Genomic DNA, 24,479 nt, shown 5'->3' with positions numbered 1-24,479 from the left:
CTTATCTCTTAAAATCTGAGAAAAAAGATCTTTTAAAAAAGGACAGTATGTCAAACTTTTCCCCTGTGACTCTCCTTATGCTTTAGCCAACACCTTCCCCATTTTGAGAAGCAGGAATATAAAAAATACATTGTTTTTTTTTTTTTTTTTAAATATTTTCACCTCCTCATGATTTTTCAATTGTTCACCTATAGCTTCAAAATGATCACGTGTCCTCTGAAGTGACAGCTATCCCTGTCCTACTCAGGCAGAAAAGACAGATTCTTTCTCTGCTCACACTCCCAGCCTGGCATCTGAGGCTGGAAGGAAGGCCTGGCATCTTATCCTTGTGTTCTTGCCATGTCTCCTTTGGGAACCTCCCATGTCAACTCATACTAATGCTGCAGTGAATGTGTGTCATTTAGCGGTATCTAGGTAGCTGGTATCAACACTGAAAGCAGAAGGTAATTCTTACTCAAGCTTTGTGTGCTTTGTTTCATACCTAATACATCAAGGAAGGCAGGATCTGAATCAGCTCACACTGTAATTTCTTTAGCATTGATACCGGGCCTTACATACAGCAGGTCCACCATATGTTTATTGAATTTTAGAATCTTTTTTTTTTTTTAGTATCTTGCTCACTTTGCATGTCTTAAATGCTTGCTCTTCTTCACAAACTTTGGCCCAGAAACCCCATTCAGTTTTACCAAAATTGGGTATGTTTCTTATAAAAGAATCCTGATAAGCACAGAGGCCTATATTTATGTTGGCAAGCTCACCTTGTCATCTGGTTTGCCAGAAGTTGCAGCCACACCAGCAACAGCACTCTCTTTACCCGCAGGAACAGTAGCTTGTGGTTTAGCCTGCCAGTGGAGAGAAAAGATGGACAAGACTAAATACCTCCGAAAGACTACTGCCAAGAACAAGAAAGTTTCCAATGTCACTTAGACCTGCCAGTGTGCCCTCCTGGACATAATGCAATGCTGGGCACCTCACATCCCTGAATTCAGAGCCCATGGGGTCTATGCAGTCCCATGATAGGCAAGTCAGGGCAGGCAAGTGAGTGGTAAACTGGAGCATATACACCGGGTACCATGGCTGTAGTCAACTGTTACAATGTAGAATCATTATTATGCTTACTCTGAATTTTTTCAAGAAAAGACAGCAATTGGAGTTTTATATGAAACATTCTAACTTTAATTCCTAGGAACTAATTAAAAATACTTGAACAATGCAGTAAACCAAATAAATACACATGTGCCTGCAATTTAACTGGTTTCAAATTTGTGATCTCTGGCATAAAACATATGATGAAATAGTTCTAACTATAGTCTTCTAAATTTTCTCAAAGATTTCTACTCATTGATATTTATTCCTCTACAAGCTGACTACTATTAACTTTAAAATTAGGGAACTGATTTCTTAATTGTTTTTTGCCTCTGAAAATTCATCTTTTCTGCAACAAGACTCTAAAAAATTCTTCAACTTTCATTGAAGGAAGCAGGCAAGGTTGGGTGCATTGATGTGCACCTGTAGTCTCAGCTCCTCAGGAGGCTGACCCAGGAGGACTGCTTGAGTCAGACTGGGCAACTACCAATACCCTGTCTGAAAAAAAAAAAGAAAAAAAAAAAAAAAAAGGAAAAGAAAATAAAAGGCAGGAGACAACCCTAAGAGCCTATCTCTCGTTAAAAGAAGTTCAGAGTCCCCTGTATGGGAAACACAGAGCCTTCTGCTTGATAGTCACGGCTGTCATTGCTGAGCAGTGGGAGAAAACCCGACAATGCACTTTACCAAGCCTTGTCTAACGCCCCTTTCAGACCTTCCATAATCCCAAGTAGCAATAAAACTACTTGGAAAACCAATAAAACAGCAGCACCAAATCATTACCGTACAAATATGTATTCAGCATATCCCCACAGATTCTACTACACACTGCAATGTGGATCAGGAAAGCAAATCTTAATGGCAGCCGAGGACACTGTTTGCGTATTTATGAACCTGTTTCATTTACCTTTGGTTCTGTTGACTTCTGTGTCAGCTGCTCCTTTGATCTGGAAGCTGCTTTTTCACTAGGAGCAGGCTTGCTTCCTACATCTGATGCATGCTGGGGTGGGCTTTTTGGCTAAAAGCACACATGCACACACACATACAAAGATATTGTTAACATGATGGTATTTTCAGCTCAATACTGATACTTTTATTTCTATAATAGCAATTTATAATAGCTGTGATGTTTGTGATTTTAATTGTGAATTTGAATTAGTATGATACAAATGTGATAAAGCTTACTTTAGACACAAAATTTGAAATAGTGCAATTCCTTCCCAGAATCACTTGAGTAAACTGTAAACACTGCTATTGCCACATGGTGGCACTATTTTAGCTGAAAACCCCACAAATATTTAACCATCCAGACTCAGAATTTACCTCAAATGATAAGAGCTTAAAAAAACAAAAAAATATAACCTTATAATATCAGTCCTAGTGGCAACCATTTACCTTTGCATGTTCCTTTGGCTTTTCTTCTTGCGACTTTTTCTCATGAACCACAGACAGCTGTTAATTTCAAAAGATTAAAACTTCAATTACAGCAGGGAACATTTTTTCCCTGTTTTCAAAAAGGCTTAAGAATAAAAACTTCAATTAAATCATTCTGTCTCTTGCAAGAAAAGCTCACTCAGATGTGATTCTTTGGAATTAAAGCAAATAAGTGCTGTCTAGTCAACAGTAATCCTACTACTAATCTCCACTAATAGGAATTATTAGAATAAGAATGGAGCATTGAATATTTAAAAAGATGATTTCAAAAACATATTTTCATAGCTGTTTTTCATAATTCATGCAGACAAACTGGCAACTACAAGTCTATCTACAAAGATGTCAAATGACTGGGGAAACCTCTAGGTTTGTTGACCAGAAAGCCCATAACAGCAATTAATTTTTGAAAAAAAAAAATCTTTCCAAAAAATGGAGAGTGCAGTAGTTTCTTCAGTTTACTGATTTACAGGGGTTTTGCTTTTTTACAGAGAAGATCACATCACTAACTAGAGATTTACTTTGAGATTTAGTAGATAACCAGAAGCAGTTAAGTAAGGACTACAAAACAACTTCCAGCTGGCTGCGCAAGTCTTCATTCTAGGATCCACTATACAACTAGAGTCCTCAGGGGCCACCGACAGACCACCTACCATCATAATCCTCGCCTTTCAAAGGATGTCACACTCACCCGTACTTAAGGTACTTCAGCCCAAAGCATCTCTGTGCTTTCTACAGGAAACCCTTTGGTCTTATCTATTTGCTTAACCACTTGAACAAATAAAACACACCACTGTATTGAAGAGAAACATTTGTACTCTGGAATATGCTGGGATCTGCTTTCATAGAATGACTCTGGACTTCCCCTGGAGAGTCGTGAGTCCACATACCAAAAGAAACCATCCTCAAGGGGAAGTGAGCACTGTCCTTTACGTACCTGATAACCAGCTGCACTGACCTAGGTAAGACCTCGAAGAAGAGTCACTCAGCTGGGCTCTCAAGAAAAACTCACTCTAGGTTTCAGATTCAGCAGACTCATCTTGCTGGTGTCTCAGTGGACTCTAACTGGATGCTTGCTACTGTTTGTTTATTCTCCCTGGTTTCTCTTGTTTTATTTCTTTTTACAATTATTTTACTTCTAAAAAATTGAGATTAGAACAAAATGCCTTCTGAAAAATACTGCTTTGTCTTTGAAATGCTATGCTTTCACATGGATTTAATGTTGTAACAACATACATATAGATCACAATCACATTCAAAAAAGTAGTCCAAAGTTAATTAAATCAGTTGAGAAATCTCTATGCCATAGCAGCAGTATAGGAAACAGGTTATTAATTACTGTTTAAAAGAATCCAAATATGCTACTAGAAGATTTAAATCATTTACCTTAGTTGACTGTGACTTCTCAGGTTCCCTTGTTACAGCCTAAATTAAAAAGGAGGAAAGTGAGGAAGAGGAGGAGGGGGAGAATCAAAGAAAAGGAAAAAATAAACATAGTTTACTAAGACTGCAACAGATTTTCATCAACTATGCTTGAAAGATGATTTAGATGTTATAAATGTAATTTTGAGGTTTATTATATTTTGCAAATTATAATTTCTTAAACATTTAGGTACAATAATAACATTCTGCTCTATTCGCATTGCAGTTTATATATATTTCTTGCTATATGTGTCAAAGGTACGTGAAGATCACTACCAACACTGCAAACACACATGCAGTACAAAGGTCTTCATCCTTCGAAGTCAAGGAAGGATCCTGTTTCAAAATCAGCAACAGGAACTTTTTCATCAGCGAACTTTTCACCAGTGATTTTGACTGGAAAATGTGCGACAGTGGGATGGTGACAGAACTGAGGGCACAGAGAGCAGTGAAATACATTTTAGTGCCAGAATGTGATTCATGGGTAGTTAGTCTACAGAAAGTCCACGATGGAGTGGAGCACTGCAGAAATGTGAGCTGCCATTCTTAATACGTGCTGAGCAGCCAAAGTGACCATTAGTAAGCAGCGATGTCCTAGAACAGTGAACCATATCACCTGTTTTTTGTGTCTTTTCTTGTCATGAGGATGTGGTCCTTCCATCTGTTTGCTGACTGGAATTGCCTAATATAAGAGCACAGCCCCAAGTGTAATTTTATTTTATCTGATAGACTAATAAAGACATACAAAGAGAGCTTAAGTGCTTACATTCAGAGTCAATCTACTTATCTCTTACATCCACTCAACAAAGAAGTTTATTATTCTAAGAAGATGTAAGCAGACAAATTCTAAGGCTCAAAGCAAATATTTCAGCTTGGGTCTACATTCCCCAAGATCTCTATTAATAAAATTGATTTTTAATTCTTCGTCTGTCCTTGCTGGTATAAAGGCGCTTTGAGCAATAACTTTTCAACCTGTATTTCCAGTGTTTGGCTAGGATCAAATAATCACAGGGGTTGTCAAAAGTTTTCTGAAATTCTGCCAACATAATCTTAAAACAATTTTGCAAATATTTAGTGCATGGATTTTTACAGTGTATGTCACAGTTCTGAGTATAGAGATTTAAAGTTCTAAAAATGTTTATGAAAACCTGGTTTCAGGTTAGGACTTTTAATATTTTACAGCTTTTTACTGAGCTATAAGTTACCTATACCAAAAAAAAGAAAAACAAAAAGGTAACTCCATAGGAACATGGATTCACTGTTAATGTGGGCAGAGTGGAAAATCAGGACTAATATTTGCAAATCATTTTATGAACTTTTTTTCAAAGCAAAAGATTACAACGTAGAGTTGGTGCTTCCTTCCTGCCAGCCCTCTTTTCGACCTGATGCCATAAGCACAAACTTATGTTTTTTTTTTTATTTTATTGTCTGAAAAGGGTAATGCCAAATATTCTCTTAATTTATCATGTATGGGGTTCAACAGTACAGACACACACTTCCTTATGTAATGATTCCCTGTCATAACAACACACATTGTCTCGGGGAGAAAACAAACTTCATGACCAAAAACATGTTTTTAAAGAAATTTTACATTTGGAATCCTTTTACACTGCATCCTTGCTAATGAGCTTCTATTTGTTTATGAATTCATTTTTGTTGTTGCTTTTCGGTTCATGCAAATACAATTTATTAAATGGTTAACAAGGAAAATAAGCCAGCTGGTACTGCAGTGGTTTGCATCTATTAACGGCTTCCAATTTGTCATTTGGCACTCAAGATTTTGCATGGGCCAATTTATATTACAACTAAGAATGCATGCTTACAAACACAAGCAACTGAAAATGTAATGTGCATTTAAATCAGTAATCACTCAATTTATTTTAGATAGTGGTGATGCTGAACGCAATAATGACAAATAACAACCAGACCTTATCATTCACCGACGACTTTTTTAAGCTTTATCTATGCCAGTTCATTTAGCACTTCTAATAACCCTATGAAGCTATTATTATTATTATACCTATTTTGCAGATGATAAATGGAGGTGAAAGACATGAAATAACTTCACAAAGTCATCTGTCCTGGAGCAGGGTCATGTGCTTTCAGTCACTGCCCTGCATGTACTCTTTCCTGCACTGGCCGGCAGCCAGCTCATATTGGGAAATTGCTGCAGGACCGATGTGTGTGTGTTTCCTTCGTCAATCTTGTGAAAGAGTGTTACTATCACTTTCCTTCAAACTGTGCAGATAGCAAAACCAAAGCAAACTGTCTACTATCACAGCTGGTATAGAACCAGGACTCCAAGCCCAGCCATCTGGTTCCGGTGTCTCTGATACACAATCTCCCAGGGATTCCACAGTGACTAGAAACCTTCCATTTTACCCTTGAATGTGAATAGCTATTCTAATGTTCCAGGGACAAGACACAGAACATTGATGTAGATCTATCATGCCCCTTAGCAGATAGTCTTTTGTTTTAAAGGTATAGAATAAGATGAAGATTTGTCTTCAATTGGCACCTTTTCTCTGAAAGCTCAAAATGTTTGGAGACATAAACTCATCCAGCTGAAGCTCATAAATATCTCCAAGGGGAGCCCAAAAGGATAACTGATGGCAATAGTATAACTGAGCAAAGAGAACTGAGGTCAAAGTGGTCCTGAGTCACCCTTGGTGACACTTTATCATGCGTATTTTATTTTTGTGTCTGCCTGTTTTCTGTCTCCCATTTCCAGCCCTACCACTGGCTTCCTAGGACTGCCAAGAATCCTCATGATTAATGTTTCGTGAAACCTGAACAGTTTTCTGACACTTGCCCTAAAAAATGACACCCTTGAAATAAGCACTGGCCTTTGAGACACTGGGAATTAGAATCAGCAACACTGATAAAAGAATAGAAAGGAAATTCTGTGTTTCTGACTCTCCTTTTTGTCTTTTACTTTTCAGCGAATGCAGACTTAAATAGAATTTTGTTTTATAGATGCTCCTCCTTTAGTCTTTTGATGTTATTTTATGATTAAGATCGCATTGGGGGTGGGAGATATAGCTCAATGATATGGTATTTATTTAGTATGTGCAAGGCCCTGGGTTAGCTTCCCAGCATTGCAAAAATGACAGGACTTCTTAAAGATAAAGCTTGATATAAATAAGTCACGACAGCCAGTGGAATAATCATAAGTCATGTAAGGTATATTTTGAAAACATTAAGAAATTGATATAAAATATGAAAATACAATTCTAGATTTAAATAAATTTAAAAACTAAAATAAATATTAATGGTATTTATAAAAGCTTAGAGAAATGGGTTTTCTGATATTATAATATTGTAATTTAGGAAGAGACCAAGGGATTCTTGGTTGCACTAAATTGTGGAACCACATCCCTTTGGGATTGGGAAGTGATATAGAAGACAGAAAGCAAATAAACACCGGAGACTTTAAACAGGCAATTTAAAAATAAAGAAGCTGGAATGCTTCTTAAAGGCACTAAAGAATGTTGATTTATGAGTTGAAAGCACTTTACAAATGTTCCCACTTAAATTTATACCTTGGACTACTCACAAAAAATAAAGAGTTTGAGACACAATAAAGTAGAGTATAAGGTAACTTTAGCCAACTCTCAGAACTAGACTTACTCTACATGACAATGACACATGGAGGATACTCTTTAATTTTTCTTCTGAAATTCCAAGAAATAATTATAATCCCAAACTCCAAATAGAACTCCAGAAATGTTTGCTAATAAAACAGTACCCTTCATGACCCAAATTCAGAAAGTTCAAAAGGGAGCTAAAAGAACCAGTGTGTTTCACTTGTTTCTATATCATCTTTATGTAACTTTTCTTATTTTTATATTTGTTTTTAAGTGTCAAGAATAAAATTTTATCCACAGATTAAGAACTTAGGTCCAGAGAAATATTCTTGAATAGATTATTGCAATTCAGAAACTTAATCAAGTCAAGGACAACAAACAAAACCTCCAACAACTCCAACTGACTACCCCTTTCTAGATATTCTAAAACAACACACACATCCATAGGTGATGCTCAAGGTAAACATTTGATGACAATCCTCCTCACTCCAAATTGGAAAGAAAATGTTCACTTCCATGCTATAAACTTCCTAGGATACATAATTCATCTGTCAACAATTAGTGTACACATTTGATTTCTAAGTGAATCAAACTATAATATAATCAACCTGTAGTAGCATTCACCCAGGATGACTGTTAAAGGCTCTTCATACCTTAGTTTCTGTGGGATTCACACCAGAAGGCTTGCCGGTTGCTCCAGAGGCTGACATCTAAAAAGAAAAGAAAGAGTCTGAGTCTATTTAACCCACGATCTGCACTGTCCTACATCTTCTTTACCACCCTGCCCTTAACTTTTCACCTTGATTTTACTTAGTTTTTAGCACCGCCATAAAAATCAGTCAACAGTGCCTTCCAATACGTGAAAGTCTCTATAACCAAATCAAATGGGTTCAAATTTGTATTCTATATTCACTAACTAATATTGGCACGTTACTGAAATTTTCCAATCTTTAGTGTGCCATCCTTGATTGTGCTACAGTAGATATCTACCGTGCAAGTTTATTTAAGAAAGTCTCTATAACCAAATCAAATGGGTTCAAATTTGTATTCTATATTCACTAACTAATATTGGCACGTTACTGAAATTTTCCAATCTTTAGTTTGCCATCCTTGATTGTGCTACAGTAGATATCTACCGTGCAAGTTTATTTAAGACACTCCACAGTATATAACATGTTACCAAAACTATAGTTAATGTTATTTTTTTTAAAGTGGGCTTTGAAATGACAGAATTTTGTTTAAATCCCAGCTTTGCCCATTACTAGCTCTATGGATATGACTTATTTTCCTGGTGAAAATGAGCTAATAATGCCCATTTGGCAGGTCTGGAAGTATTTACAACAGTATGTATAAAATGTTTGATGCATTGTGTTTATTAAATTACTAGTATGCTATTCTAACACAGTATGCATAACATAAAAAAACAAGGACAAATTTCAGGAAATAGTGTGGGGCAGGGATTGTCTTTCAGTTATGTAAGGAAAAAAGGGTGGAGAGGAAATTGCGCTATATTACATTTTATACAGGCTCCTCCTTGGAGAGTGAGAAGTAACGCGTGGTAATAGAAGTACTCAAGGAACACCCTTCTTAGGGATGCATTTGGGTGGTGAAGTCCTGCAGTCCAATCACTTAAGCCATGGTAACACAGCTGTGTATGTGGGCTTTTGCATGGCACCGAGTACAGTACTACTGACTACTGTAGTACTCTATCTTGATTGACAGTAATCTATCTGGTTGATAGTAAACAAACAGAATCATCTCTGCAAATGCCTATCCAGGCTCACTTACACCTCCTTAACATTTGAGCCCGTTAGGCCTTAGCCCAGGGATTCCATCTGGCTTGAGGTGCCTTCTAAAGCAACCAGCTGTCTGTAAACAGCTGCCGTCCTGCCAACAATACCCAGAAAAGCCTATAATGTGGACTTCACTCTGCTCTAATTCCTGGCCCTGGGCCACTTCAGGGCTGAGTCAGAAGGCAGCAGGAGGCCCATCCCTGCTCCTCCCTTACTGTCCCTCACCTGCCACACACTAGCACCCAGGTGGTTTATAAGCCCAGTACAATTGATGGCCTATCTCCAAAGTCACCTTCTCCACAGATCTCAGTTACTGTGGAATATATTGATGGTACCATGATTTATAGATAACGTTTTATTGCACTGATGTTTCAACAGCTAAATGAACTAGTCTATTCCTGATCACCCTTAGGCACCAAACAGGCACACCCTCCCCAAACACAAGTGTTCTTGCTCACATGCACACCTCACACACCCCATGCACATGCATGTGCACACACATACACAGACTCTCACTCCAAACCTCTGGTCACTGTAGCAGCCTCTCTCATATTTTCTTTGCAATCAAAAACTGGACTAAGGTAAATTTTTCCTGCCATTAAATAAATGAACAAAAATATGAATCTCTATTTTTTCCTTGAGATTAAAATTTGTGGCAATTAAAAGCACTATATGATTTTGTTTTTCCACAATTAGAATTAACTGTACAGATCTGCATCCAAACTCAAGAAGTTTGACTTCATTAACCCCACTTGTCCAACGATTTGTCACAGTCATACAAAACAATAATAGAAGCCAAGCATTCTACATGAGTGTGCTTTTTAAACTGAAAGTCTTTACTTAAATATTAATTTATTTTAAGCACTATAATTTATTAAAACATTCATTGAATCATATAGGCTTGAATTGACCCTCCTACCTTATTACTTTATTAAACAATGCCACAGACAGTAAAATCTGCATAAGAAGTAACTATGTATTAGTAGGGAACAAATTGCAAAGGGAATCTTAGCTGAGGCTGTTCTCACTATAGATTCCTCCATAAAAGTTTGTCCCACACAAAGTATGAAGCATTTTGAAATTGGAATATAAGACTAATTCATGGGGACTGGAAACAACAGTAATGATCCTACTCCACTGTTAACCCACTCTAGCATCTAGTTCAATTTTTATTCTATTGATAGGTTTTTTTTAACCCCTTTACCTCTGAACTGAATGAATACACTTCCATTTTACATTTTTTATAAGGCTTGAACTGCAAACTATAGGTGTGAATAACTATTACAATAAAGTAAAAAAAAAATTGTGAAAAGTTAACACACTGATTTTTGGAGAGAAAGAATCTCAGCAATAACCTTTAGTATACAGGTTTTAAACAGGCAAGGAAGGTGACTCATGTTCAAGGTTCACCACAATTCATGGCTCCACACGTGTCTACCCAGAACAGTTTGTGCTGGGTCCTGGATTAGATGTTGGTTGAGAGGAGTAGGTATATGCCCGCCCTTGTGAAAGGTATGGACTAATATACGATGGACGGATAATTACCACACCAACTACTTGCTGTGAAAAAAAAAAATCACAGGTCCTACGAAAACACAGATTAGGGAACCAGAGTGAGCACGAGAGGTGGCTAGGAAAGGTGAAGCTGAGGATGTCATGGGTTAGGTGGTGAAGGACAAAGGGGCATTATCCTTACAGGAGGCCAGGCAGGGACAGGCATGCTCAAGGGCCCTCTGCGCTGTGTTTACCAGCACTGGGTCCTAGACCATTTAGTATCAAAACCAGTGACCTTTTACTGCCATTCCTCTCATTCACCTGCTCCTGCTAAAAGCACAGGGCTGCCAAGTTTTCAAGCATCATCACCAGAGCCCATATACGGCAAAATACCTCTAAGCAATCAGCACTGTAACTGAGACCAAAGTACAGCTGCTACAGTACTTTTCCTCCCAAAGGGTCCAGGCAAACTCCTTAATATCCAGAGAACTATGAATCATTGCTAAACTTGAATTACAATGTGAATCACAGTAACAAGGACCAGAGAAAAATGCCTAAATATGAATCACTCTCCATTCAACATTTTTTTAAAGCAATGAGCTGGGGGTTGAGAATACACAATGAATGAGATACAATCATGGCCTTGGAGGAGTTGAGTCCAGTGAGACAAACATATATAAAAAAGCTTACAGAACCACTGCAGTGATCCACTGAAGACAGGAAACAGTCTCTCATGTCATACACAAATGGCTGAGTTCAAAGCTGATTTGAGGTTCACCTCAAACAATCTTGGTATAGTGTCAAGATACAGCTTTTGCTGTATGATATGATAGGAGATTACTTGTAGTCTAGAAAAAAACGTTTGATTCTGTACTTCTGTACCAACCTGACACCTTACTTTTTTGAATAATTTAACATAATCTCTTTTAAGTTTGCCTATTTGCAACAGGAAGTACTTAGGAAATTTATCATAATAGAGATCACAAAAGGATGATGATATGCTTTAAGATTGTTGGAAAATGAAAGTGGCTTTGTTTCTTTCACCCACATTTCTCAACCACCTCCAAGACTCCAGACTTAGCTCGCCAACCCACTCTGAGATCAACTTTCACTCATGCCATACTTTCCAGTATTTCATCCTAAACTACCACCAGCAATGACTTTTGTTGTCCACAAAAAAAACACAGAAATCTTTTCTCCTGTAAAGTGCCCCAGTTTCTAGTCTTAACCTTATGTCCTGACACAGAATGTCCTATCAAGACAATGAACTCACTCCACACACATCTTTGCATCTATATTTTTCATGCAAATATCACTGACTAGTATGTTCTCTCCACAATATTCAAATTCTCTGTATCTCTTCTTTTAAGTATGTCTCACCAGCTCCCATCACATCATAACTTCTGCACAGCTGCAGTCAGTATTCCTGGGGCAGAGGAGCTCTCTGTCCCTAACATCACACGAAGCACCATGAATGAGTGAGCTCCTCCACCAGATGGGGCCCCTTTGAAAGTAATCTTTTGGGGGGCTGGGGATTTAGCTCAGTGGCATAAGTGCCTGCCTTGCAAGCAGGCAGTCATGAGTTCGATCCCCAGTACCGGTAAAAACAAAAAAGACAAAAAAAAAAAAAAAAAGTGATCTTTTGCGCATACCAAGGAACATGCTGACCTCCAGTTTTCTGTACTGCAAGTCTCTATTCAAGGCTTTCCCATGCATCTGCAGGTTGTCCAGTGAGGAAATATGAGAAGAGAAGGGGCAATTTCAACTTATTGCAAAGATGGATGAGAGTGGGGAGGGTTCTGACCTGTCCCTTGTAGGACCTGGTACATGGGCCAAGGCAGGGGTAGAAGTGGGCTGATGCATCCATTCTGCTGCCATCGACACATGGATGCTCATACATCCATTCTGCTGCCATTCAACCAACTGATGAAATCTCATTCCCTCAGCTCCTTACATCCCTGTCTACCACAGCACTGGGACCTTTCACTTCTTGCTTTCAGCTTCTTTCCAGGCACTTCCAGTTGGTTTATGGGAGTCTTCACTACCTGGCATCAAGCCCTTCAGCCTCACCTTCATCACTTCCCTGATCTCCAGCTAGTCTCACTGAGAAAATGCACACAGAGCGTGGCCTCAGGTGCATCAGAATTCCACCTGCTCCTGTGAGGCCTCGCTTCCTTTCCAGCACTCCCCTGCCCTCCCACCAACCTGCTCTCACCCACCTGCACCTGCCTTGTTTGTTGAACATCGGGCTGACTGAGTGGACCCCACGTTTCCACTTGCTAATCCATCAGCAATCCATCAATGAATCACTGACTGCTCTCTCTCCCCTTATTGGCTCCTGTGGGGAGCAGAAACTTGAGGTTCTCTCACCATAGCCCTGACTTGTCAGCTTCTGGAAGCTTTTCCCACCTACTCCATTCTTCTCTGTATTTTTCACACACACACACACACACACACACATGCACACACACACTTCATTAATGCAGACTGGTTATCCGGATCAACACACTTCATTTCGGCACACATGTACCCACACATAACACACTTTACTCATTTCCTTCCATCCCTTCCCATTTCCTGCATCTTCTTATTTTCATGTATCTTTTGGGGGTGGATTTCAATGTGTGCAACATATTTTGATCACATTCGTGTCTCTATTACCTACATTTCTATCTCCTCCCTTTCTCCTGCTTCCTTTCTTCTTATTATTACTTTCTTGTCATTTTCTTTAGATTCTACAAATTAGGGAGAATATGTGATATTTGTCTTTCTGAGTCTGGCTTATTTAGCTCAACAGGAAAATCTTCAGATTCGTTCATTTTTCCTGAAATAACAAAATTCTGCATCTTTAATACTCAGCTGCCAGCTTTTTCAGTCAACCAGACTGATTTCTTCTGGTAAGTTTAAATCTCTTTTATTGTACGAACCATAGCAGTCACCTTGTAGGATTACCATACTAAATTACTTCACTTTAAAAAGAAAAAAACTAGGAAAGATTTAGGTTTATATCCCTTCTTAAGCACCTATGCACCCCCATTAAATAATCAGCTCCCCTATCTGTACCACGGGGATAACGTCACCTGCTCTGGAATTGGGAGCCAGCCCTGGAACCACCTGGATTCAGGAGCACTGCTGACCCCAGCCTTCTTCATAGTTTTTCTTTTCCTTTCTATTTCCACACCCACCCCTGAGCTGTCACCTACCACCTGTACCTGGTCTGCATCAAAGTCCTTCTGACAGTCTCCAGGCCTTGGTCTCTCCCATCCCTGTACCTGTTTATGTCCCAGTGCTTCTGACTGTGGCTGCCTGACTAATCTTTTTTTAAAAAATGTGTACCGTGTTTTTACACTGATAAAAGAGATATTGTTTCCTCCACTCTGTCCTGGATAAAGTTAAATGCCCTTTGGCTGATTCTCAGATTCTTCATTCTTCGACTTATTTACTCAACTATTTCTCTCACAATGGACTCACATCTTGTCTCCTGTCTGGCCAGGATGAGGTCCTTACCTCATCAGCATCTCATCAGGTGGCACAGCACACTGAGTAAGCCTTTGAGAGAGGACAGTGGCCCCCAGACTCTGCTAGAACATCACTGACATCTGATGCATGTACAACCTTAAGCAAGCTACTTAACTACTCTGTACCTCTGTTTCCTCATTTGTAACATGAGAATAGTAACAATTCTCACTTTGTTTAATTGTTTTCAGGAAAAGCAGCTTTATGTTAATCAATTATAACTGTGCCTGGCAAGTGGTAAGTGCTGGGGAAATGCTGTTATTACCACCATCACCACCATGCTCCTTTCCACCGCCAAGCTTTGCATCTTGCCTTTGCCACTGACAAGGAAGCTCCTTCCCTGACCAAGTCCCAGCTCTTCCTACCCTGGAAGACCTGACTCAAGGTAGATGCTGGTTGACCCAGCTCTCTCTCTTCCCAAATGGCATGTTACAGTGACACATGTGTACTCATGTTTCCAGCAGTACAACTCACAATAGCTAAATCTCAAAGTGGCTTATATGCCTGTCAATGGGTAAGTGGCAAAGAAAATGTGGTACTTATACTCAGTACAGTACTGCTTGGCGATAAATAAGCATAAATTTGAGTCATTTGTAGGAAAATGGACACATCTTGAAATCATAATGCCAAGTGAAATAAATCAGACACAGAAAGTTAAGTATCACATGGTTTCTCTTACATGAGAAACCTAAAGTAGAAATAATGTGAAGAGCAAACTAAGAGGTAAGTAATAGAAAACAGAAAGTAAACATTGTAGAGAGGAGAAGGGGATCTGAATGGAGGGAGATGAAAAGGGGAGGAGAAGGAGTGGAAACAAAGACTAAAATGCAACGTATGTACTCATTCCCATGATGAGGTGAACATATTCATCATGGATCACAAATGTAATAATAAAAAGATGCAATGCCCGTAACTGCTTTAGCTCATTTTATCTTCTTCACTCTTATAAATTTGTTCTCACTTGAACACTTGCTCTTATTTCTGTGCGAGAGGGTTATTAAGCATGTTTTGAAGTATGTGTCATGTCTAATCAATGAAGTTACAAATTTATCAAGACGTGGGGATATTTCTACTCCCTTGAGTGCCTGCTCAAGGTTAGTGTGTGGAAGCAGAGAACTCAATAATCACTGCTGATTAAATTATTTTTTACCATTTTCTGCCAAAGAAAGTTTCATTCAAAAAAATGGAATATAATTTTAATACCTAGGTTTTCATTTTAAACTAGAATCAAGAACATAATTGGTCAGAAGAGTTAAGTTTTAGTCCTGATGAACTCTAAGTAGCCCTGCTTTTTCAGGAGGCTGAATACACACATTACTGTACGTCCAGTTTCTCACCACGCACCTCACAGAGTTATTTCAAAAGTCAAGGTAGATACCACATCTTAGGGCAGTTTGGACAAAACACAGAACACACATTTTAAATATTATATAAATTTAAAAATCGGACAAATCAGTAATTGATTTTTAATTTTTATGATTAGCTCAGCTAGATGCACAAGAGGAAAACAATTTGTTTCTGAACTATGAGTAGGTTTCTATTAAGCAGCACATCTTGATTAAAGAAGGAAAATAAACTGTGAGCCTAAAATATTACTCTTTCCTCATAAGATCTGTGAAATACAGCAGAATGTGAACCCCAGGAGAGCAGGAGGCAAAGCTGGCTCAGTTGCTACATAACTCCAGCCCCACAGCTTGGCCTTTAGGAGTTTCTTTACACGTGCTTGATAAACACAATGTATGAATTTGTGCATAAATTAACACGAGTATTTTCTGATGGTCTCTATCCAACACTGTATGAGTTTTATTACTTAACCATCAGAATTTTTTTTCCACAGTACAGATCAGAAAACTGGTTAGAGTAACATATTTTAAACATCTCATTATTTATATCATCATTGCCACTAATAGGGAGCTGTGAAACTTTAAAAAAATACATATGCACACCAAATCCTGTACTGCTTCCTTAAGACATCTTCAACAAACAACAGGCACCAGGCCGGGTTTTTCTAAGGAAAGCACTTATATTCTTTACAAACAGTATTTATGGACCCAATCAGTACAATGCAGATTTATTTGCTTTTTGCTACAGTAATGAATTATTTGCTTCACAAACTGGATATTTAGATGTTTAAGTTTGTGTATCAGCATGCTGTGACAGCATGTCATATGTTCCTGTAATGCCCCTAAGTATTAAGCATAATAAGAGACCTGAGAGACAGTCATCTAATAGAGTACAGTTCTTAGTCATGACAGAAAGCATGACTCTGGTGAGAGACAAACAACAGACAATCTGAGAATGAAGCTGAGCCATCTCTTTAAAGAAGATCATGGCATTATTCAGGCAGACCTTGTTAGGGTGTCCACTTAAATCTCAGAAACAGTACATAGCAAGTTTTTTGGGGATTCATTTCTAACATATAATATGATATTATAGTTGATCAAAAAAGAGAGACTGCTGAGTCACACTGTGGGTTTAGAAGATAGTTAGGAAAAGCTTCATAGAGAAGTTAGGAACTTTTTACTGAGTAGATATGAATCAATCAATAAACAGATAAATAGATAGGGACTTACAGAATCCTCTGGGGATCAGAAACTAAGACAAGTGCTGTGTGTTTATACAAATTCAATAAAATCCTGAGAGCCAAACATTATTATCTGTATTTTGCAAGTGAAAAAAAAAAAAAAAAAACCCTGAGGCTTAGAGAAATGAAAGGACTTTTCTAAGATTACATGTTTTGGGTTTAACTAGACACAACAATAATTTCCATGACATTTTTGCTGTAATATATTGACTTCCTTCATTTCAAAAATTAAAACAAACTATTTGGGTTTTACAGAATTTGGATGGATGATGGAATGGGGAATTCCAGGTGAGCAAACCAGCTTAAGCAGGACTTGGAGGTAGAGAAGTCCTAGATATAGTCCAGAGAAGAACAGATAAAATGTCACAGAATAAGGCAGTCTGAACACTATCAGGAGACCAGGAGATGACGGTAGCTCATCTGAGTAAACTGAGCATTCATGAAATGTACTTAGAGGCACACATACACTTATAATTAAAAATAGAGTGCCCCAACTCAATTTGCTCCGGGAAGTGGAGTACACATGAAACTTTGTCTCTGACAACATATGGGCAGGCCTCAAAATAACATCCTAATGTTGCCTGGCAACGGAGATAATAGCCACAGTTGATCTGTGATCTAAACCCAAGTAAGGAAGACTGTAGAACGGTTGGGCACACCCTGTGAGTGTGATGATCTCTGACACTGGACCTCCCCGAGTGACTAGAAAAATGGAAGTCAAGCTTTCAGTCTCATAAGGCAACTGATTCATTGGCACTCTTACAAACTCCCGATTTCTAGTGTGTATATGTGTGTGTGTGTGTTTGTGTGTGTGAACTGTGCTAATAGCAACTGTTTTATATGCAAGAAGAAGAGCAAACCACACAGCCTACATTCATCATCAAAGAATAGAAAAGCAATGTTCCCCACCCCCGCAAAGTTATGTTCATTGTTTTAGGAAGCCTGGTTGCTTTTCTTAAAGCATTAAGTAATTATATCTGACCTTTGGTTGCCCAAGAGATGTCAGATCTGGGAAATACAACCAATTGTATTGGTTGTATTCTTTTGTCCCTCCCCTAGAGAAGGTTTATCACATAAGGATTCACTTTAGCTTATGAGGCCAAGAATTCCAGAATGGCAGAGCAAACAGGGGGTTATCACTGCTTGGAAAAGCTGCACACTAATCTTATCTCTTGCAAGAAAATTTAACCTTATTTTAAATTATAGCATTTTATTTGGACTCAAACACATGATTAGTTTATGCCTATATTCTATTCAATAAGAAAGAGAAATCTTTGTAGCAAAGATACAACTTTGTGCTTTGCAAGCAGGCAGTCATGAGTTCGATCCCTGGTACCGATAAAAACGAAAAAGACCAAAAAAAAAAAAGATACAACTTTGTATAACTCCTACCTGGTTCTGAACTCATTTAAAGCATATTAGCTATTGGCGCCACGATTACTTAAAAAGAATGAAAATTCTCATCTCTGTTGAAAAACTACTTCAGAAGCCATAAGTGCAGACCTAACAGAGGGTGAAAGAAATATACCGTCTTTTATGAACCTTTGTCCTATAAAACCCATTACCAGCAGCCTTGACTGTCTATGGGAATGGCAGATCCAAATGCTCCTCACAGACAGTGGACAGAGACAGAGACAATTGTGTAGAGGCTGACAAAGAGGTCTGGCATGGAGCCACTGCTGAGTCTACCTGTCACTGTACCATACGCATAATAAGAAAGCAGGAACAGCAAGCATTAAGCAAGGTGCTTTCATCAAAGTTGATTTTCAAATAATAAAAATGCAAATAGGGAATGAAATAAAATGTCATTCTGGAAATTCACAAATGCATAGGGACAAGTCAAATCTTAGAAAATACTGGCGAGGAAGTGGGCAGTAGTTATGAAAACCACTCTGGACCTGCGATCTCTGACTTTGAATTTTAGCTCTGCTGCCAGCTGGATGGCCTTGAGCAAAATCTTTAAATTCTCTGTGCCTGTTTCATAGGCTGATGTTGTCCAGTGATTATGCGTCCTTTTACCCTCAGGTAAAAATTCAGTGAACACAAGAGATTATAAAGCAAAACTGATTTGAAACTGACATATCTATCAGTCTAAGCACTAGTTCTATAATTCTTACACAAGGGAGTTTTCGGTTACATACTGCTTAAATCTGCCATAGAAAAATTTTCTCATACTCGAAGATGGCTAATTTATCCCTTCTCTACTGCCTAATCTGCCAGAAGAAACTGTCTAGCTGCTAAACTATTACCCATTCATTCCAATCAGTGTACAATTCTCTTTCAGAGAAACTATCCATCAGAGAAAATTTCAATAGTATTCATCTATCAAGCCTAACAATACAGAGCATAATATTGATTTCTAATGCTTAATAATATACACACAAATTCCTCTGTCAGCTTTTTTTTTTTTTAAACAGAGTCTCACTATGTAGTTCAGGTTGGCCTTGAACTCATGGTGATCCTCCTGCCTCAGCCTCCTGGGATCTGGGATTAAAGGTGTGTGCCACCACACTTGGTTCTCCCCTTCACTATTTTATAATACCTAGAAGTAAATCACTAAGTAGAGGATTTTGTAAGGCCAATCTATGGAAAACTGCTTCAGAGTCAAAACAGAATCTCGCTATCTACGTGACCCGGGGTCATGTCAGTTAAACTCTCTGAATTTCTGACTTCCATTCATAAAAATGTCATAATATCACCTTACCTTGTTACAATATGCAAATCCTAAGAGGAATAAATCAAACTTTACGCAAATGATTTAGCACAGCAGTTTCCAACTGTTTCTTGCCAACAGGGAACAGGGTGCAGGATAAACGGCTGGCGGGGATATGGAAGCAGACAGAACATCTGGGACTAGGAAGTGAATACCTTACTGAGAAAGGAATTCTGGCTGCAGGCCTCATGCTGAGTTACTGGCATACAACCAGCAATTGCAAAGCAGTGATCATCCACAAACACAAGCCCTGCCTAGGTTCATAGCAAAGGAGCGTGCTGCCCCCGCCCAGCTGACCCCAGAAGTTTAAAACACAACTTGAGAAAGAGGAATTCCAAACCTGTGCTATATCCAAATTCACCCTGTCATGTGGAACACAGGCTGCAAGCCCAAGCATTTACTCTGATGAAATGTGAGCAATCCAGGTACAGACATATTAAAAACGATCTGGTAGAGACAAGTCTGCAACTTAGAAGCAAAATGGACCCTCATGGAAAACAAACTCACTAAAGACGCAGCTCGGGCCACATGTTCCAAACTTCATCAGGAAGAAAACACCATAAGGGAGGGTCAGCAGTGACACATAAGGGAGAAACTGCTCTTCAGGAACTAAACAGAAAAACCTGAAGGAGAGTGTAAAAAAGTTATACAATTCAGAGATGAAGGAAGGAATGAAATCCCCAAAAAAGATCAAAAAATGCGTGTATGTGCATAGAAATTCAAACGACTGGAAGGCAGATCTGAAAACATTGCAATGTAGTACAGAAAGAAAGAAGAGAGAGAGAAAGAGAGAGAAGAAAGAAAGAAAGAAAGAAAGAAAGAAAGAAAGAAAGAAAGAAAGAAAGAGAAAATGAAAGAAAGAGAAGTTATAAATTCTGGAAGATAAAATTGCTGGTTACCAGTTTCAGTTCCCTGATGCTGGCCCAGTCCTCTGAAGTGGAAACATCTTGGTAAACAGAGTATTATGAAAAAAAAAAAAAAAAAAAAAAACCCACATGTCTGAAGGCCCGTGAGACGCTGTTCTAAACATATATTAGCCTGAGAATATTTACAATAAAGGACTCTGATGATTATTGGCCAGACTATTAGAGTTATATAAAAAGACTATATTGGCTTTGTTACAGCAGCTTCTAAGTACAATTTTCTATTTTGTCTGATAAGAAGGACAAAAATATGACTAAAAATGGACAAATTATGTTACTGTGTACTGTGGTGTACATTGCCTGGCCACGTTTTTCCTATAGTTGCTAAAGACACAGAACAGTCAGGTGGCTGAATTTCTGGCTTCTCTGCAGGAGCATCAGTCTCACACGTCTTTCCCAACTCTATCCTGGGCAATTCTGGTGGCTCTGGGGACTGCACTAGGTCTTTGAGACTTAAGTCACTTGTACAGGGGACCTCAGTCCAGCACAGTACAGAGAACATACATACTAAGGGCGCCTGACTCCCCTGTTCACCTGTGAGTGGAATGGGATAGTTCAGGCTGTTGCAGGCTCAAACATGGGCCATCAACACCGATCAACTCTGTGAGACTTTCACTAGGATTCAGAAGCTTCAGAACTAGGGCATGGCTAGAACGCTTACCAAGATTTCAGTGCACGGCTAAGGCCAGAAGACCACTTAGACACGGGTTTCAGTTCACTTCATAGAAGTGGTATCAAACTTTTAGGTTGTAAGGATTTAATTGCCAATGTTATTGAGCCCCAGAGCCCTCAGTGATTCTGACTGGATGGGTCTGAGGTGGGGCTTGAGGAATTTCTATTTGTCAACAGTATGTTTATAAGTGTCACAGTGCACATGACAAGAAGTTAACTTGAAAAACTCAAGAAGAGCACACCTGAATACTTTAACATGTAAAAACTGCTCTCTCACTTAAGCTAAATATTAGTATTTTTTTAAAAGAATGTTCCAAATAGATCTAAAGGAAAACATACAACTACTACCAACAAAGCAGACCAAGCAACTTTGTATCCCACACGCACTTACCATTCCTAGGAGAGGAAACGTGAAAATGATGAAAGCTGAGGAAAACAGAATATGAGATTCTCCTTAGCTATTAAAGGTTATGCATACATCAAGTAGTTGCCAAATATGAAATCAGAGAAAAATGTACCATTAGATAATAAAAGGATGGAAATCCAGGGCACATGACTCTGTGGATGAGTCTGTCCATCCTCTTTAGCACCTTGCTGTGGGTGGGTGGGGACGAAAGAACTAGAAAGATGAGTAATACGAATATTTATTTATTTTTAGTACCAGGAATCAAACTCACAACCTTACACTTGCTAGGCAAGCACTATGCCACCGAGCTGTACTCCCAGCCCAATAGCAGGAATTTTTAACCCTTGAGGCTTGTTTGGGGAGCTGCTAACTGGTCTAGTCAAACTGTATGGAACCCCAGGACAAGATAGAAATCTCCAGAATACCTGACACCTGATGGAAAGTCAGTCCATCCGCAAGAGAAGGCTGTCAAAATGTTCTTATCTGGGGTTGTACAATTAGAACTCTCACTCTCACAAAACATCACATGTAGTCATGTGTACGGGACAGGACACTGTCTGAACTAGCAGTCAGGGGAATGCACGGGAGGAGGACATTAAGGAAATTACGATGAGGCAAGCCAATGCAAGGAAGTTAAATGTGTACCAGACAGAGTGGTCCTGTCTTCCACTGATTGTGCACTCCCCTGAATGACATCACAGCCCTTAGTGTCTATGGCCTTTGTCACTTTCTGCTTTAGAATGGTCACCTGGTCACAGGTCCTCTTTAGGGACTAGTTCATTCCAAAGAAAACAGGCTTCGACCTTTACCATATGCTCCTTTTACTTACTTGATTTATTGTGTGAGCAATGCTAATTAGTTACATTTGCTACATGGAGCATACTTCTGTGTACCCAGCATCCTATCTAGCTCATTGTAGAAGCTCAAAGAAAAAAGAAAACAAAGGCTTCTTTTCTTATATTTTTTGATGCCTCATACTTTAACCTTCACTTAATAGACAAACAGATGTTCAATCTCAAAAACTCCATGTTTGAATTCTAGAAAATAAAAATGAATATGATTTTACCTTTTCTATCAACCCACGATGAGTCTTTGTAATAGTGAATCTCTATATTAATGCAAAAGGATATTAGGGCTCTACTCATCTTACAATAAAATGAATCCATTTTTACAATTCAATTAATATTTATTGAGCCATTGTCATATGGACAGCTGGAGATAGACACTGAGGATACAGCGATGGGATACTGTTTTTGGGAGGCTTGTACTGTAATAAGAAGCTTGTGTGGTAAAAACTGAAGAACTGAAGTCAAATGAGACTTTAGTATGTGACACTTTTTATACAGTAAGGCTCATTATTTAGAAAGCATTTTAGTGAAGTGTTATATTCTGAGAAACAATTCAGGTTGATGGGGCTTATCTTCTTAATATGTAAAATGGCCCAAATAAAAGTATCTTACATCACAGCATGTCAGGGCTCAGCATATTGATACTCTATTACACGGATCCTGATGATCTATTTCTAATGGAAAGTTTTACAGTCACTTTGTAATAATTTATCAACGCTCTATGTAGACAACAGAGCACTATACAACCACACTACAAGGCAGGAGCAAAACAACTTTACTTTGTTAATGGTGCGATTGCACAGTTGTCTTCTAAATCTCCAGTGGCCAAATAAGTAGATTTGTCAGAAACCATCCAGCCTTAGATGTTCTGAAATTCTCTTAAAAAAATGGAAATAATAGGACACTTTAAAATTGTCATCCAGAATGCTAAGAGTGTCTACTGAAGAACACTGTGTCAGTGACATTTTTTTTTAATTTAGAGCTCTTCATGAAGAAAAACTAAAGTGCAATTGTTTGTGAAGCCACTTTCCTTTTCCAGTACTCCTGACAATCTCGAGGTCGTAAGTTTGATGCCCAGTATCAAGCAAAACAAAATAAATAAACAGAAAAATAAATTTGGTACTTTTTCAGTACTCATATTATTAATACAATGTGTCAGAAAAACAGGTAAGTGGGTTCCTCTTATGAGGTCAGACATTCTGATGGTAACCCTTGAATTTCAAATTCAAGTGATTTCCAAAATGAGGAAATAGTAAGGTCAGATGACAGAAAGATACACAAGTACATATGTACCCAGGAGTACAGGGATTATAAATTTTTCGTTTAAACAGGCCTAGTCTCTATTCTGTAGAAAAGCAAATAGTTCCACTTAAGAAGCTGTGATAACTTCAAGATATGACTGTTATATATAGACCATGAATCAATACCTAGCCCGTTATAAAAAGCTAGTTCAAATAGATTATTCATGTTTTTCTGATAAGTTTCTTTTCTTTTTGGCTATAGTCTTCCCAACTGTTATTTTATGCAATTCCTTTTGAATTTCATTTTAGGAGAAATACCGCAGTCAGCCGCTCCTAACAGAGAACTACGAAGGAAATGAAGCCCTCCATTAGCTCAATATAGTCAGCTGCCCTCCTGCTTTGGGAATCCTTTCAAAGCTTGTGAACGACACCATTAGTACTGGGATGTGCAGCTTCAAAACAGTCTCACAGTTCGCGAAGCACACACCTGTTCGTGACAGACACCAAGAGTCCTTGCAGTACACACACGGTTCCCTCCTGTCTCACTGCTATTGGTCAGCTAGTCCCACTCCGCCAGTCTACAGATGTGGCTTTTCCTAGCATGGCTTGATTTTGCTAAATCTGACTACATGATTTTTTACTCTTCTATACCTCCTAGAATCCAAGGAGCACTCTCCACCACACCCTCAGGAATTCAATGTTCTTCTCACTCCTGGAAAAATCAGTGTGCAAAAAGCCCAACTCATGCCTACAAGCAAAACATCAG

General features: G+C 38.6%; 1 protein-coding gene across 14 annotated transcripts in view; it reads right to left on the bottom strand.

Annotated features, from left to right (window-relative positions):
• Cast (calpastatin) overlaps window positions 1-24,479 on the bottom strand; it is a 119,683-nt gene that overhangs the window by 52,433 nt on the left and 42,771 nt on the right. For 9 of the 14 annotated variants that reach the window (XM_063245391.1, XM_063245394.1, XM_063245392.1 and 6 more), the window contains 6 exons: window positions 8,177-8,233; window positions 4,553-4,618; window positions 3,901-3,939; window positions 2,479-2,535; window positions 1,991-2,101; window positions 759-842 (listed from right to left, as the gene is read on the bottom strand). In XM_063245391.1, the coding sequence (XP_063101461.1) occupies window positions 759-842; window positions 1,991-2,101; window positions 2,479-2,535; window positions 3,901-3,939; window positions 4,553-4,618; window positions 8,177-8,233 (414 nt within the window). The remainder of the gene's footprint in view (window positions 1-758; window positions 843-1,990; window positions 2,102-2,478; window positions 2,536-3,900; window positions 3,940-4,552; window positions 4,619-8,176; window positions 8,234-24,479) is intronic. The other 5 variants (XM_063245398.1, XM_063245399.1, XM_063245400.1 and 2 more) reach the window with 1 other exon arrangement.

The sequence above is a fragment of the Cavia porcellus genome, unplaced genomic scaffold (genome assembly GCF_034190915.1).
Source record: "Cavia porcellus strain 051 isolate PalLab524CR breed Dunkin Hartley unplaced genomic scaffold, mCavPor4.1 scaffold_2, whole genome shotgun sequence".
In the NCBI taxonomy this organism is placed as follows: Eukaryota; Metazoa; Chordata; class Mammalia; order Rodentia; family Caviidae; genus Cavia; species Cavia porcellus.
Note: the sequence above shows the minus strand (reverse complement) of the source record. Positions and strands in the feature narration are given on the sequence as shown.